This window comes from Stegostoma tigrinum, chromosome 9 (genome assembly GCF_030684315.1).
Source record: "Stegostoma tigrinum isolate sSteTig4 chromosome 9, sSteTig4.hap1, whole genome shotgun sequence".
NCBI classification, from domain to species: Eukaryota; Metazoa; Chordata; class Chondrichthyes; order Orectolobiformes; family Stegostomatidae; genus Stegostoma; species Stegostoma tigrinum.
This window is the reverse complement of record NC_081362.1, coordinates 83,907,224-83,924,741: the sequence shown is the minus strand read 5'-3', so window position 1 is coordinate 83,924,741 and position 17,518 is coordinate 83,907,224. Positions and strand designations below refer to the sequence as shown.

The 17,518-nt window shown below is 41.3% G+C and overlaps 1 protein-coding gene across 4 annotated transcripts in view; it reads right to left on the bottom strand.

Moving 5' to 3' along the window:
* sdccag8 (SHH signaling and ciliogenesis regulator sdccag8) overlaps positions 1–17,518 on the bottom strand; it is a 328,334-nt gene that overhangs the window by 135,922 nt on the left and 174,894 nt on the right. For all 4 annotated transcript variants that reach the window (XR_007248183.2, XR_007248182.2, XM_048536980.2 and 1 more), the window contains exon 13: positions 4,790–4,932. Coding sequence is in view for 2 of the 4 variants with exons in the window: in XM_048536980.2 (XP_048392937.2) it covers positions 4,790–4,932 (143 nt within the window). In the remaining 2 variants the exon portion in view is untranslated. The remainder of the gene's footprint in view (positions 1–4,789; positions 4,933–17,518) is intronic.

Genomic DNA, 17,518 nt, shown 5'->3' with positions numbered 1-17,518 from the left:
GCTCTAACCTTGAGCTGGCTTGATTCTTATTTGTCTAATCATGGTCAGTGTTTTATTTGCAATGGTTCTTTCTGCTCCTGCAAAGTTACCCCTGTTCAATACTAAAGAAAAACTGTCCTTTCCTCCTTCTACCTGTTATCTACATAGAATTATAGTATCCCCAGAGTGTGGAAGCAGGCTGTTCTGCCCATCGCGTCCACACCAACCGTCTGAAGAGCATCCCACCCAGGCCCACCTCCCTACCCCACCTCTGTAACCCTGCATTCCCCATGGCTAATCCACTTAACCTGCACATCCTTGGACAATTTAGCATGGCCATACAAATAAATTTCAAATCTTTTGACTGTAGGAGGAATCCAGAGCACCTTGAGGAAACACATACCGACACAGGGAGAATATGCAAATGCTACACGGTCACCCAAGGCTAGAATCAAATCCAGGTTCTTGGCATTGTGCGGCAGCAGTGCTAAACGCTGAGGCACCATGCCACACATGCTTCCATGCACAATGTCATCCAAGAGCAAGGCATTCATTATAATAGTTGTTGTAAACCGAAGATTGTGGAGGATCAGGCACATTGCCTCACCCAAGAACGTAAGTCATAAGCCAGCCAGCAGACTCTGAATAAGCCTGTCCTGCAGTTAGAAAGCGCTGCAGGTGGGCTAAATTAGTACACAGTCAGACTTCAAAAGCTTCACATAAAGAGGTTCTACAATCTGGCCGTTGGCCAATCAGATTGGTCAGTAGCTCCAGCAGTCCAAGTAGCACCAGAGCTTAGTAGTTATTAAAAGCTCAACTGACCTCAATGTTACCTTGCCCATGCTAAGTTATGGGTATGAACTCAGAGATGGGTGAAAGATGCAGGGCCAACTTGCTACTTCTTTGCCATTTGCCTAGCTTGTCCTTCTGCAGCCTCCCCATTTCCTCAACACGATCTGTCCCTCTACCTATCTTTGTGTCATCTGCAAACTCAGCAACAATGCCCTCAGTTCCTTTGCTTAAATCTTTAATTTCTAATGTGAATAGTTGTGTTACCAACACGGTCTCCTGCAGAATTCCAATGAATCACCAGCTGACATCCTGAAAAATACCCCTCTATCCTTATTCTCTGCCTTCCGCCAGTCAGCTAATTTTCTATCCATGCCAGTACCTTGTCCCTAACAGCCATGGGCGTTCATCTTAGTTAGCAGTCTCCTATGTGGAACCTTATCAAAGGTCTTCAAGAAACCCAAGTAGGTCACATTCACTGGCTCTCCTTTATCTAACTTGCTCATTACCTGTTCAAAGAGTTCTAACAAATTTGTCAGGCTTGGCCACCCCTTGACAAAGCCATGCTAACTAAGGTCCATTTTACCATGCACTTTCCAGTACTCCACAACATCATTTTTAATAATGGGATCTAAAACCTTACCCATGATTAAGGTCAGTAACCAGCCTATAATTTCTTATCTTTTGCCTCCCTCCCTTCTTAAACAGGGGTGTTACATTAGCCAATTCCCAATCTTCTGGGATCCTCCTTGACTTCAGCAATTCCTGAAAGATCTCCAAGAATGACTTCACAATCTCCTCATCTATCCACTTCAGAACTCTGGGGAGTAGTATATCTGATTTGGGTGACTTATCCAATTTCAAACTTTCAACATCCCTCTCATTGTCTCCTTAGTGATGGTCATGCATTCATTTCTGCCCTTGGCTCTCTTGAAGTTCTAGCATGCTGCTGGTGTCTTCCGCTAAACAAAAAGATGCAAACTACTGATTCCTTCACCAATTCTTTGTTCCTCATTGCTACTCCACCAGCCATATTTTCCAGTTGTCCAATGTCCACTTTTGCCGGTCTCTTACCTTTTACATGTCTAACAAAAAACTCTTGCAATTCTTTTTATTTTACAAGCTAGCTAGCTTTGTCTTCTTCCCTCCACCTTATTACTTTTTTAGTTGTCCTCTGCTGGCTTTTAAGTACTTTACAATCCTCTGGCTTCCCACTAATCTTCAAAAAACTGCATGATTTTTCTTTTGCTTTAATGCTGCCCCTGACCTCCCTTGTCAGCCATGGTTGCCTCATCCTCTCCTTAGTGTATTGGCTGGGCCAGCATTTATTTCTCACCTGTTTTGACCTTGAGGTGGTAGTGGTGAGCCATTAGTTGAACTACTGCAACGGATGTGGCAAGAATGCAACCAGAGTTTTGTTGAGAAGTGAGACTACTGCAGATTCGCGATCTGTACATAGTGGGTTATAGTACATGAGGGGCAAAAGGCAGGAGTTTTAAAAATGTAGTTCTTTCGTAAGCTCACCAGAGGACTTGTGTTCACCAGAGCACAAGTTCTGCAGTGGATTCTGATGGAGCATCATACAGGAAATCATTGATATACATGTGCACCAGGATGCTTGCGCTTTGGCCTGCCGGGCATCCTGTTGTCACTGTCAAGGTGCATTTTCAAGGTAATCTACAGTATACCCTGTGGACCATTGGATTCTTTTTACTCTGGAAAGGGAGCAGATGGGATATTATAAGAAAATAAGCACGCTTATCTATTTGAATCACTTGTTGGCCTTTTATGCATTATGATATCCAAGTGCACAGTTACTATGCAGCCATGTTGGCAGAACACATGATATCTGTACAATTTATAGGCTACCACTCCATTAGTCTATCTCATTCTCTAACTTCTAAAGTCTAAAAGCTATACTAGTCATTCCTTCCAAGAAAATCAGGTATAATATTTTGTGGAGATATTCAAGTGACTTAACCAGATGGACAAACAAATGAACTATAAAACAATGCACACAAATTTAAAGTAATTTATCTTGTGAGAAAGAATGTTGAACATAATAAAAAGCAATAGAATTAACAAATTGAGGTTAAGAAATGGCCTGGAAATGACAGAAGGCTTATCACTTTTTATGCTGAAAAACTAGGCTCTGTAGCACAACTGGAGCCAGCTAATTTGATACAGGCAACTGATTTACTCATGTCTGAGTCACAAGGTTCCAGATTCTAGTCCCAATCCAGGGCTTGAATACAAAAATCTACATTGTTATTCCAGAGATGTGTTGCACTGTCAGATGAGCCATCCTTTAACAGAGATCCTGTCGGCCTGCTCAGGTGAATGTGATGATCCTAGTATTTTAAAGTGCAAGGTTGTTCTCCACAGTTTCCTGGTCAATATTTATTCTTCAATCAATTTAAGAGAAAAGATTATTCAATCCTTGTGATATTCCTATTTGTAAGAATTTTCTGTGTACAAATTGGCTGCCTCATATCCTACAGCTAACCTGTAACTACACTTCAGAATTAATTAATTGACTCCAAACCATTTTCAGACATCTGGTGGTCATGAAAGGTGCAATGGAAATGCTATTGTTTAATTTGTAATTTTGCAAATAATTTTGAGTAATTTATTGCTGCAGTATTATTTGGGCTATAAAATAAGGTTGTAAGGTTATCTAAATGCCAGAAATAGCAGAAAAAAGAAAAGTGTCAGCTAAAGCAATATAAGTTCTCAATTGTGGTCACGTGGTTGTGGAGTGGGATTTGTACATGCAAGGCTTCTCAATGAAGAGAAAAAAGAATCTAAAGTGTGATCCATGGGACATTGATAAGCGTGGTCTAGCAACAATTAAAATCAGATTGGTAGAGGTCAGGAAGCCGGTCATACAATTTCAGCTTTAACTGGAAAAAACGGCCAAATATTTTCTAAAAAGAACATATAACTCAGGACTTAATTGCACCACTCTATTGAGTGGCAGCAGCTGTATGCTAGTTTGGCTGGAAAGAAGTAAGGATACTGCATTTGCTCTCAGCATTTATACAAAGGGACAACAAAACTTAGCTAATGTTAAACACAAACTCACTCGTTTTTCTGACCACTACCCAAGGTTTTCGGTTACAACTACTCCTATCTGGGTGACAGACAAAGAAAAGTCTACATTTGGCTGTGATAATCTTACAAAGCGTGAGAATAATCACAAGCAAAATGCTGGAGAAAACTAAAGTGTAAAGAACAACAATCCAGAATGATTCAGTATGTTCAGGAATAGGGTTCTAGTGAAATTCTGAGGGAGAATTGCAGAGAAAATGAAACTAATGGACAGAAAATTCAAGGCTGAGAATTTTATCCTATTTGAGTGAATCTGCCTACAAGAGTGAAAAGGTTTTAAGAGTTTCCACTGCTTCAAAATGTGGTTCAATATCAGATGCTTGATGGCTGAAATGTCACTTAACTCACTGTGACTATGTAAATCATAGATTGAGTTATAGTAGTTAATTTAAGTAGGTATTATAACTGTTGGTACAACAGGAAAAATAAATAAAGGCTTACAAGTTAACAACAAAAAAAGAGATTATATAAATGGCTTATTCATCCTGTTGTAACAACCTCTTTTTAAGATCATTTATCATGATACAAAATTGCACGTTGTGCTGTTCCCCACATCATTACAACTCAAACTGACAGAATACAAGAGATCTTAGAATATAAAAAAAACAAAAACCTCAGAACATCTGGTAATCCCATCACCCGTCCATATGTTACAAACATCATGCTGCTTTTCCCTTAAGACAGATTAGAAAAATCATCACATTTGGTTTTCTATAATTACATACCTGCAGTTTGGTATTTTAATAGCTTCACCTGTTAATACTGCAGCAATTAGTAGGCAAAAATGTGAACAGTTGGTATTGCAAAGCACCAAAAATATCTGTAAAATGTTTTATTGCCTGCGGTAGAGACAGGCAGCTTGATGCTGGCGTTATGAAGTGCCACTGGCAGATAACAGGATTATTTGTACCTGGTGAGGTGCAGTTGGTGCTCAGATTTGCTCAGTAGTTCCATCAGTTTTAGACATTCATCCTTCGATCTTGCTGCATCCTGCTGGACATGCTCCAAATGGCACTTAGTTTCATTTAGTTTCAATTCAAGTTTCTGTAGCTCCTATAGAGGAAATGAAGAAATGAAACAAATTCAAATGTAACAAAACTCAAAATTCATAAAACTGTGATAGGTGAAAATCTCAGCTAAGTAAATGTTTGATGCATTGAGAAAATAAGGAGAAAAGTAACAATTTTCAAGAACCAGTAACTAATTTTTAAAATATTAAACTTTCAGAACTGTGGTGATAATCCTGCACCATCTGAGAAGACATAAAATAAGCATTTTAAACATAATTATTTTGTTTTCGCCTGCAATGTGTACAGGATAATAATCAGAGACCAGTGGATATTCTTAACTTATTTTCCCTATGTGGTAGTGCACCGTGGTGCGAATTAGGCAGGACTTAGAGAAGAATAACAGGATGTTGGGAGGGAAAGATAGCATTAGTATGGCCTAGCGATATTATCAACAGACTATTAATCCAGAGATAATGGAGTTTGAATTCTATACTAATCTGGAAATAAAAGAGTTTAGTGATGGCCATGAAAACATTGTCGATTGTCAGAAAACTTATTCAGTAATGTCCTTTAGGGTAAGAAATCTCCCATCCTTACTTGGCCTGGATTACACATGACCCCAGACCTGCAGCAATGTGGTTGACTCTTAACTGCCCTCTGAGCAATTAGGGATGTTTAATAAATTATGGTGCAGCCAGTCATGCTCGTATCTCATGAATGAATAAAAAAAATAGAAAGTCAGTACATGAAGTTGGAGTCATGGAGAAAGTAATGAAGTCTAAGTCAGGTTTATTGTGCATGCATGTGATTCAGTGTTAACAACATAGATCCCCATAAAGGTCAAACTGAAGGTATTTTCTTTAGAGATGGTATGAACTGCCAATGCTAGAGTCAGAGATAACATAGTGTGGAGCTGGAGGAAACACAGCAGGCCAGGCAACATCAGTGGAGCAGGCAAGCTGACATTTTGGGTCAGGACCCTTCTTCAGAAAAGTTCTGACATTTCTGAAGAAGGGTCCTGACCTGAAATGTCAGCTTTCCTGCTCCTCTGATGCTGCCCGGTCTGCTGTGTTTTCTCCATATTTTCTGTAGGGGTCTTTTGTAGAGATCATAAACTTAAATCGTAGACGAAGCAGGCAAAAGATACAGTAAAAGAATATGAAAGCTCTACTTGCTTTCAATTTGGAATAATAATTCGCTACTATCTTTAAAGAGAACAGTTCTTCCTATGAAATTGCAATGAACTGTGCCATTTCAGAAGCAGCGATATCACATGCAGTTACTGGTGAGTAAGTCTTTAATAAACATACAACAATGCATTTTGACAGGAAGGATGATAAAGCATCATATTTGGTAAAGGAGTAAACTTGCAATTCACATGATCTGGACATTATTGTATTCTGTGGAGGCAGCATGGAGTTTTTCATCAAGAGGTTCAAGTATTATTGGCCTTTGCAGATAGGAGTCTGGCTGATAAGAATGGAATTATTTGAAAATTTCAGAAACAATTTACTTATCCATCCTCACAAGAGCTATTTTTTTAAAGGATTCTGGCGTAGATAAATGATACATATCCCATGTACAATGGATCACATTACAGTATACATAATGAATATCGTAAGACACCAATGTGGCCAACTGTAAATGCCATTTTAGCATGGGAATTAAATCAATTAAGAGCCATAGATCTGAGGAAATGGGACAGTGTTGTGAAGTTGTATAGAGTACTTGAGTACTTGAGAATCGGGGAAGAATGTGTTGTCCCTTTAAGAGGTGACGTGCTTTTGTAAGCTTGGAGATTTAGACAAAAATGTCTGCAAGCGGCTGCAGATGGACGGACAGTTCTGAAATTGAAACATATATATCAATTGGCTGTCCGGCTGGAAAACCTCGGTTTGTTTGATTTTAAGGCAACTAGCATGAAACTAACCAACTAATTTAAACGAGGCATTTTGAGACTGAAAACCAATTGAACTTAAATCTGATGTTTTTGACAAAACTAGGACCAATCCTTTTATTAGAAAATTGTCATCAAGGGTATATAAGAAGAGGGTTTTTCAAAGTCAGGATGAGAGTGAACTGCTATTGGAAGTGTAAAACTCTGGTTCTCACAGAAATCTTTAAGCTTGCTGATTAAGCATCATCTAAAAACTACTATGGTACTCCTAGCTAATTTTCCTGACATCAGAATTTGGAGGAGAGAAACATTTTGGATAACAGAATTCAACGGAGCAAAGTGTTCCTGGCTGAGGATCAATGAAGAGGATGCGGAACATTCTGGAAGAGCATCCTGACTGTAGTTTTGAGTGACTAATGTTTAATTATTATTTTGGTTTATTAAAGTGGAACTTGTATTTATTGAAACAGCGTAACATTAGTATTCTGTTTTATTAGGGAATACTTAATAGTTAAGGGAGAACTGTTTGGTTGTTAGTAGTTTAGTTAGTGTATTCACTTTTAGAGTTAAACAAATAAATTGTTACTTTTTGCTTATAAAGTGAATTTCAGGGATTTCTTTCATTTAACCACTCCTTTATAACTGATTGGGAGGTGAAAGTCAGGTTATTCCATTTTTCTGATTTCTTTTAGCAGACTGAGGTGACGCAAGCTTCTGAGAGTTTAACCTCCCCTCCATAACAGAGACCAGAATGTCTTTATATTATGATTTGCAGATATGATGGCATGATTTGTCATAGCCATGATGACCAACAACAGCAGACAAAGTGGAGTGGCACAGGCCTTGTTATAATGGAGGTGAATTAGGGAATGACAATTCTTGGGAATGTTTGAGAACCTAAATATTATTATAATACAAACTGCTGTAGGAGGTCTGAGATAACAAGGTGTAGAGCTGGATGAACATAGCAGGCCAAGCAGCATCAGAGGAGCAGGAAAGCTGACGTTTTCGGGTCTAGACGCTGCTCGTCCTGCTGTGTTCATCCAGCTCTACGCCTTATTATCTCAGATTCTCCAGCATCTGCAGTTCCTACTATCTCTGCTGTAGAAGGTCTGTTCAGCAATGACTTGTGTGAAAGAACCATGTAAGTACTGTTGAAATGTTGCACAAGATGCTGGCAAATCAGGCATACTATAAGTAACAATGGCAATGGGTTGGGCATAACATACAAAAATTCATCACAGATAGTTGGGGTGGGGAGGTACAGATCATACCAATTAGTATATGGTTGAAATTAGATTGGTTTTTCATACTGCATGACGATTATCTGTGACTTGTGTGAACAAGAGTTTAAAATAAACAATATCATACCAGTTAAAGCTGACGCATCAGAAAAAAAAAAGCAGGGCCTTGAAGCATGGCATTTGTCCTGGGAAGTTTCAGATTTGGTGTCCTGGATTACTCAGAGAACGGCATGGGGATAGGAAAAAATATTGGTGGAAACCTGTGTGCCAGGGTAAATGAGGGAAATTATTATTTCTTGCTTATTACACCTTGCAGATTTACAAGTTCAAGATTTTTGTTTTACAGGTAGTAGGCATCCACTGTGTACAGTCAGGTGGATTGCTTAGGATCCTGCAGCAAATCTTCAAATGCAAGAGAGTTATCTACAATATTATGAACCATGTGATCCAGGTGACCAATCGCTTCCTGGGATCACCTTGACATTCCATTTGTGGTTACGAGTGCAGCTACTGATTTTTCTATGCTGGGGGAAGAAGAGAGATGGCCCTTAATCTCCACTGCCTGACATCACACTAGATCTATGTCAGCTGTATTGATGTCAACAAAGGTTGAGCCATTTGTACATTTCTCAAAAACCAGAGCTCTGAAAGATTTGCATGAGAAGGAGAAGATCGGCAGTTGGGGAAAGTGAAGTGAGAATGAATGTGAGATTGATAGCATCTGAAGTTGAGAATCTTTGGAGGGAGGGGGAACTTTAATCAGGAAACTAGATAAAGTTTTCACTTTGCTTTAAGGGTTATACTGTGAGGGTTACAGCTGAATAAAAGTGACTACAGAGGTATGAGGGAGGAGCTGGGCAGAATTGATCAGAAGAGTAGCCTAGCAGGAAAGACAGTGGAACAGCGATGGCAGGAGTTTAGGGGAGTAATTCAGGACACCCAGCAAAAAATTTTCCCTCAGAAAAAGAAGCATGGTACGGGGAGGATGAGGCAACCATGGCTGTCTAAGGAAGACAGGGATAGTATAAAAGCTAAAGAGAAAGCATATAATGTGGTGAAGGGCAGTGGGAAACCAGAGGATTGGGAAGCTTACAAAGACCAACAGAGGGTAACACAAAAAGAAATAAGGAGGGACGGATTTAATAGGAGGGTAAGCTAGCCAGAAATACAAATGAAGACTGCAAGAGTTTCTTCTAGATATATAAAGGGCAAAAGAGGCAAAAGTGAACATTGGACCACTGGAAAATGATGCTGGAGAGATAGTAGTGGGGAACAAGCAAATGGCTGAGGAACAGAATAATTACTTTGTGTCAGTCTTTACAGTGGAAGATACGAGGAATATTCAAAAAATTTGAGAGTCAGGGGCCAGAGCTCAGTACAGCAGCCATCACCAAGGAGAAGATGCCAATAAAACTGATTTCCCTAAAGGTGGATAAATCACCTGGATGGACCTGATGGACCACACCCCAGAGTTTTAAAGGGGACAGCTGAAGAGATAGTGGAAGTATTAGTGGTGATCTTTCAGAAATCGCCAGATTCAGGGAGGGTTCCAGAGGACTGGAAAATCACTAACATGGCTTCCCTGTTTAAATGGGAGCAAGGGAAAAGTCAGAAAATTACAGGCTGAATAGTCCAACGTCTGTTGTGGGTAAGATTTTGGAGTCCATTGTAAAGGATGAGATTTCTGAATATTTGGAAGTATATAGTAAAATAGGGCAAAGTCAGTATGGTTTCATCAAGGGGAGGTCATGCCTGACAAATCTGCTAGAATTCTTTGAGGAAGTAATCAGCAGGGTAGACCAAGGAGATCCAATGGATGTTATCAACCTGTATTCAAGAAGGCCTTTGACAAGGTGCTGCACAGGATGCTGCTGAATAAGATAAGGGCCCATAGTATTAAGAGGCAAGGTGCTAGCACGGATAGAAGGTTGGCTGACTGGCAGAAAGAAGAATGGGGATAAAAGGGTCTTTCTCAGGATGACAGCCAGTGACAAGTAGTGTTCCTCATGGGTAAGTGTTGTGACCACAGCTTTTCACTTTATACATTAATGATCTAGATGAAGGAAATGTGGACATTCTGGCTAAATTTGCATACAATACTAAGATAGGTGGAGGGTCAGGTAGTATGGAGGATGCAGGGAGGCTGCAGAAGGATTTGGACAGGTTCAGAGAGTGGGCAAAGCAGTGGCAAGTGGAGTATTATGTGGGAAAGGGTGAGGTCATGCACTTTGGTAAGAAGAATAAAAGCATGGACTATTTTCCAAATAGGGAGAAAATTCAGAAGTCTGAAGTGTAAAGAGACTTGGGAGTTCTAATCCAGGATTCTCTCAAGGTAAACTTGCAGGTTGAATCAGTAGTCAGGAAGGCAAATACAATGATGGCATTTATTTTTGAGGACATGACTGTAAAAGCAGGGATGTACTACTGAAGCTTTATAAGGCTCTGGTCAGGACACATTTGGAGAATTGTGTGCAGTTTTGGGCCCCATATCTCAGGGAAGATGTAGTGGCCCTGGAGCAGATTCAGAGGAGGTTTACAAGAATGGTCCCAGGAATGAGAAGCTTAATATATGAGGAACATTTGAGGACTCTGGGACTATACTTATTGGGGTTTAGAAGGATGATGGGGGAATCTAATTGAAACTTACAGAATACTGAATGGCCTGGACAGAGTGGATGTTGGGAAGATGCTTCCATTGGTAGGAGAGACTAGGACCGACAGGCACAGCCTTACGGCAAAGGGAAGACCTTTCAGAATGGAGGTAAGGAGAAACTTCTTCATCTTCAGCCAGAGAGTATGGTGAATCTATGGAATTCACTGCCACAGAAGGCTGTGGTGGCCAGGTCATTGAGCACATTTAAGACTGAAATCGGTAGGATTTTGATTATCAAGGGGATCAAATGTTACATGGAGAAAGCGGGAGAATGGGGTTGAGGAACTAATCAGCCATGATTGAATGGCAGAGCAGACTTGATAGGCCAAATGGCCTAATTTCTGCTCCTATGTCTTATGGTCAAATAATACATTAATGAAATTAAGTTTGGAGAAATCTGAATAATAGTTTCCAGCCTTAGGTGATCCAGAAGATACAAATTTAGTCATTTTCAGCAATACTTCACAAGCCAAATGCAAATTCTAGGATGGCAGAGGTCATATTCTCGATGGGAAAGAAAAATAAACGTAATCTATGACTGGGAAGCCAAGAAAACCTAGTTTTAAAGGCCTTGGTTGCTGAAACACTGGCACTAGTATAAGCAATTGATACAAAAGACCATTAGATGTCCTTGAACAGACATCTTGTGGTATGATCAGAACATAAATTATTGAAATGCAGACAATATAGTGTTAGTAAACATGGATTTTTTTTCTTTCATTGCTCATAATTATTTCTACATTTGGAGAAGATTTTAAAAATGGGAATATTGGGTCTGTTAATGGCTGCTTGTATTACGTTGTGCAACATAAAGGAAATTTAATAAAAATATTTGAGATATTTTCTAATCAACCCATTTTTAATATATTGTCTCTCACATCTGAAGCAGGTGGAACTTGGGCACAGGCCTCTGGCTCAGAGGTAGGGATACTACCATTGTGCCACAAGACTTCATTCATGCATTTCTTTGATTAGGTTTGAAAATACTGTTGTTAAATCAATTTAAACAAAAGGAATTTGTTAACGACTAGTTAATCACATTAAGTTTGTCAATGTCTTTGTTTAAGGTTAAAAAAAACAAGCCATGGCTATCAATTTTCTGATCACTAACTTTGGGTGTGAAATGAGAGGTAAGATTGAGGAAGTCAATAAACTCATTTCACAAAAGAAAAATGTGTCTTGATTTCAATCTCCCCAACTGGCCTTGAATCTATTAACACTGATTACCATTTGTTCAATGGAACTGTTTATTGGCCAAATCCATAGGCAAAATGGGCCAAACAGATTTCCAGTGGGGAAAAAAAATTACATTGTTCAAGATAGAAATAATAGAACTCAAGACAGAATTTGGATTGCTTTACCATATATTTCCATCTGTTGTAAGTATTAAAGATTCACAGGTTAAATGTAGTATAACCCCTGAGCCATTCTATTCTTCTTGGACACACTGATCTCTTACAGATGTCTTCCAAATACTTTGAATAAAGATGAAAATGCCATATAAACATAAACCCTTTGCATAGCATGGCAGACCTCAAAGTATCAGACTTTATTGGTAATTCATCAGTGGTCCAAATCTTGCTTAGATACAAAATACCTTAGGAACAATTTGAGGCTTATGTATATCCTAAATTGTCAATCAAATGAAAAGAAAATAAACTTACACTCAACAAAGTAGTATCCCTTGGAAATCCTGATCTCCTGAACTTTTCATTGAAATATAGGAGATGCAAGGGAGGTAAAACATTCTCTTGGTAACAAACCTAATTTAGTAATCTGTTAATCTCAAAAGCATGCCCAAAACTTGTGGGCATGGTGCATGTTACAAATGGTTCCTTGCAGTTTATTGAGTATTTTCAGTTGGTGAGGATTTTTGAAGACAGTATAAACTCCAGGCCCAGCTTCCTAGGGAGAAATAGGCTACTGATGGAAAGATTTGAGGGTTTCCAAATACAGAATAGTATGGATATAGAATTTTATAGTACAAAGGAAGGCATTTGACCCACCTTGTGGTTACTGGCTCCTGAAAGAAGTACCCAGCTAGTCCCATTCTCCAATCTTATCACTGTGCCCCTCTAAATTCATCACTTTCAAATATATGTAGCTCTCTTTTGAAACCTCATATGGAATGAGCCATCAAATCATAATGACTCAGTAAAGCCATTTCTCCCCATCTTGCTCCTAGTTATCTTGCTGACAATCTTGAAATTGTGACCCCAGTTACTGATATATCAACTAGTGGAAATAGAATATCCTTTTCACCCTGTCAAAACTGTTTAGAATTTTGATCAATTCCTTACAGCAGCTAAGGGCTGCTGTTGAAGTTACAACTGACTCCGAGCTAGTAACTGCACTAAAATCAAATTGCTAATTCAGTCAAGAAAATTTTAACATCCTGGTCATGACAACACAACTGATTCCAGCTCTGGCTAAAGGTGCTGTATGGACGAGGAGAAAACATTTACAGTGCCACAAAAATAGGCAAGGAAAGTTGTTTTGAGTGGATTGTGCTCAGATTTGGGAAGAAAATTACATATGTAGTCATTAAGCATGGTTGGGATGAGGAACATGCAGCTAAACAGCACAACATGCGATTTTGAAGAATAACAGACAACGGTGATCTGTTGTCAATGTATCAAGCTCTGAAGCAACAGGAAAGGAACAAGCTACGTAAATACAACAGATGCCTTACACCCTGTTTGAGGATGGACCACTAATTTTATTCAAGATAACAAAGTGTAGAGCTGGATGAACACAGCAGGCCAAGCAGCATCTCAGGGGCACAAAAGTTGACGTTTCGGGCCTAGACCCTTCATCAGAGAGGGGGATGGGGAGAGGGTTCTGGAATAAATCGGGAGAGAGGGGGAGGCGGACCGAAGATGGAGAGAAAAGAAGATAGCTGGAGAGGAGAGTATAGGGAGGGGATAGGTCAGTCCAGGGAAGATGGACAGGTCAAGGAGGTGGGATGAGGTTAGTAGGTAGGAAATGGAGGTGCGGCTTGGGGTGGGAGGAAGAGATGGGTGAGAGGAAGAACAGGTGAGGGAGGCAGAGACAGGTTGGACTGGTTTTGGGATGCGGTGGGGGAAGGGGAGATTTTGAAGCTGGTGAAGTCCACATTGATACCATTGGGCTGCAGGGGTCCCAAGCGGAATATGAGGTGCTGTTCCTGCAACCTTCGGGTGGCATCATTGTGGCACTGCAGGAGGCCCATGATGGACATGTCATCTGAAGAATGGGAAGGGGAGTTAAAATGGTTCGCTTCTGGGAGGTGCAGTTGTTTATTGCGAAACGAGCGGCGGTGTTCTGCAAAGCGGTCCCCAAGTCTCCGCTTGGTTTCTCCAATGTAGAGGAAGCCTCACCGGGTACAATGGATACAGTGTACCACCACATTGGCAGATGCGCAGGTGAACCTCTGCTTAGTATGGAAAGTCATCTTGGGGCCCGGGATGGGGGTGAGGGAGAAGGTGTGGGGGCAAGTGTAGCACTTCCTGCGGTTGCAGGGGAAGGTGCTGGGTGTGGTGGGGTTGGAGGGCAGTGTGGACCTAACAAGGGAGTCACGGAGAGAGTGGTCTCTCCGGAAGGCAGACAAGGGTGGGGATGGAAAAATGCCTTGGGCGGTGGGGTTGGATTGTAGATGGCGGAAGTGTCGGAAGATGATGCGTTGTATCCAGAGGTTGGTGGGGTGGTGTGTGAGAACGAGGGGGATCCCCTTTGGGCGGTTGTGGCGGGGGCAGGGTGTGGGGGATGTGTTATGGGAAATGCGGGAGATGCGGTCAAGGGCGTTCTCGACCACTGCGGGGGGAAAGTTGCGATCCTTGAAGAACTTGGACATCTGGGAATGCGGGAGTGGAATGCCTCATCCTGGGAACAGATGCGGCGGAGGCGGAGGAACTGGGAATAGGGGACGGAATTTTTGCAGGAGGGTGGGTGGGAGGAGGTGTATTCTAGGTAGCTGTGGGAGTCAGTGGGCTTGAAACAGATATCAGTTACTAGCTGGTTGCCTGAGATGGAGACTGAGAGGTCCAGGAAGGTGAGGGATGTGTTGGAGATGGCCCAGGTGAACTTGAGGTTGGGGTGGAAGGTGTTGGTGAAGGGGATGAACTGTTCGAGCTCCTCTGGGGAGCGAGAGGCGGCGTCGATACAGTCATCAATGTAATGGAGGAAGAGGTGGGGTTTGGGGCCTGTGTAGGTGCGGAAGAGGGACTGTTCCACGTAACCTACAAAGAGGCAGGCATAGCTGGGGCCCATGCGGGTGCCCATGGCCACCCCCTTTGTATCATCCCACCTCCTTGACCTGTCCATCTTCCCTGGACTGACCTATCCCCTCCGTACCTCCCCATCTATACTCTCCTCTCCACCTATCTTCTTTTCTCTCCATCTTCGGTCCACCTCCCCCTCTCTCCCTATTTATTCCAGAACCCTCTCCCCATCCCCCTCTCTGATGAAGGGTCTAGGCCCGAAACATCAGCTTTTGTGCTCCTGAGATGCTGCTTGGCCTGCTGTGTTCATCCAGCTCCACACTTTGTTATCTTGGATTCTCCAGCATCTGCAGTTCCCATTACCACTAATTTTATTCATTGTGATTCGTTTTAACGGGGACAAACCAGTTAAGTCTGTTGCAGTTGAACTATATGAACAATCTTCCTGTTTAATATTAGGCATTTACTTAAAAGCAAATATCTACAAAAATACACATCTGTAGGAAGACTAGGATGTTAGGTTACTGCCCTTTGGTGTTAAGAAAAATTATACCTGAAACCTCTGGCGTTATTGTCGAGGCTTTGTGTAAAACATTCTTTGGAAACTTTACCGTATAAATGCTCCTGAATATATATGCTTTAGCATTACCTACACTTCAACCTTGAACCAGCAATGTTATGCTGGGAGGTTCAGTGGCAGAAATACATTGAAATTTAATACAAAGTATAAATAAAAGTTTCATATTTTTGTTCATAAAAAGTGGGCAGCACAATAGTTCAGTAGCTACCTCACAGCACCAGGGACCTGGGTTCAGTTCCACCTCGGGTGAGTGTCTGTGGAGTTTGTACATTCTCCCTGTGCCTGTGTGGGTTTCCTCTGGGTGCTCCAGTTTCCTATCACAATACAAAGATGTGCAGGTCAGATGGACTGGACAGGGACGTGTGGGTTAGGTAGATTAGCAATGCGAATTGCAGAGTTTCAGGGATAGGGTGGGGGGGGTATGTCTAGGTGGGATGCTCTTCAGAGGATCAGTGTGGACTCAGTGCGTCAAATGGCCAGCTTCCACACTATAGTGATTCTATGAACATCTCAAAAGTCATTTTTAATCTTCATATTCTTTAATCTTGTGCTATATTACAAACTACACTCTAAAAATGATCACCTTCATGGAGAAATTAATGTGGCAGTCAAATTAATAAAATAGTTGGGCCAATTCCATAACCTCACTGCTCTAAGGTTTTGGTGTAGATTTGCAGCTCTGATTGTGGATGCTGTGGTTGGTTCATTTGCCGAGTTGGTTCATTAGTTCACAGATGTTTCATTACCCTGCTGGGTAACATCATCAGTGCAGCCTCCGATGAAGCGCTGTTGTGTTTTCCCACCTAGTATTTAAACTCTGTGGTCTGTTGGAGTTGATTATCTCATTTCCAGTTTTTCTTCACAATGATGCGCATATATAGGGTCCAATTCTACATGTTTATTGACGGCTTTCTTGATGGAGAACAAGGCCTCTAGAAATTCCCATGCTTCTCTCTGTTTGGCCTGTCCTAGGATGTTGATGTTGTCCCAATCGAACTGGTAGTTCTCCTAATCCGTGTGAATGGAGATGAGTGATTATTGGTCGTGTCTTTTCGTTGCTAGTTAGTGTTCACGTATTCTTGTGTCTAGTTTCCATCCTGTCTGTTCAACGTAATGTTTGTCACACTCCTTGCATAGAATCTTGTATATCTAGTTGTTTCTGTCCATAATGGGTAAGGGGTCTTTGGTTCAAGCTAGTAGTCGTCCTAGAGTAGACGTAGGTTTGTGTGCCACTCTGATGCCCAATGGTCGTAGGACTCTTGTGGTCAGTTTGGATATGTTCTTGACATAACGGTAACAATGACAAGTGTCTCAGGGCGTACTGTAACTTCCTGTTGTGCGCGTGATAAGCATCATTGGACAAGCAGTTTGGGTATCTGTTGTCCTTAAATACTTGGTCAAGGTGCGCTTCCTTTTGGCATAGTCCTGGGTTGCTTCGATGTGTTGTTGCTCATTTAAATAGCATTTTCATGCAACTTCATTTGTGGGTATTGGGTTGGTTACTGTTGAAATTCAAGACTTGATCCGTGTGTGGCCTTTCTGTGTACAAAAAACAGCGGACCTAGCACTGATCCTCATGACACACCGATGGTTACAGGCCTCCAGTCCAAAAAGCAACTCTCTATCAGCGCCTTCTACCTTTTAAGCGAATTTTATATTCAACTGGCTAGTTCCCCATGGATCCCATGTGATCTAACCTTTCTAACCAGTTTACCATGCAGAAACTTTTCAACCGTTTTCCTGACGTCCACGTGGACAATGCTCTGCCTTCAACAATCTCCTTTTGTCACCTCTTCAAAAAACACAATCAAGTAGTGAGACACAATTTCCCAGACACAAAGCTATGTTGACTATCTTTAATAAGTCCTTGCCTTTCCAAATGCAACAAACCCAGGTTAAGCCTGTCCTTGTGAACATTCAGCCAGATTTTCCAATGCATTACAATCACAGGCCGATTGCCACTCCACACAATAGACAATAGACAACAGACAATAGGTGCAAGAGTAGGCCCTTCGGCGCTTCGAGCCAGCACCACCATTCATTATGATCATGGCTG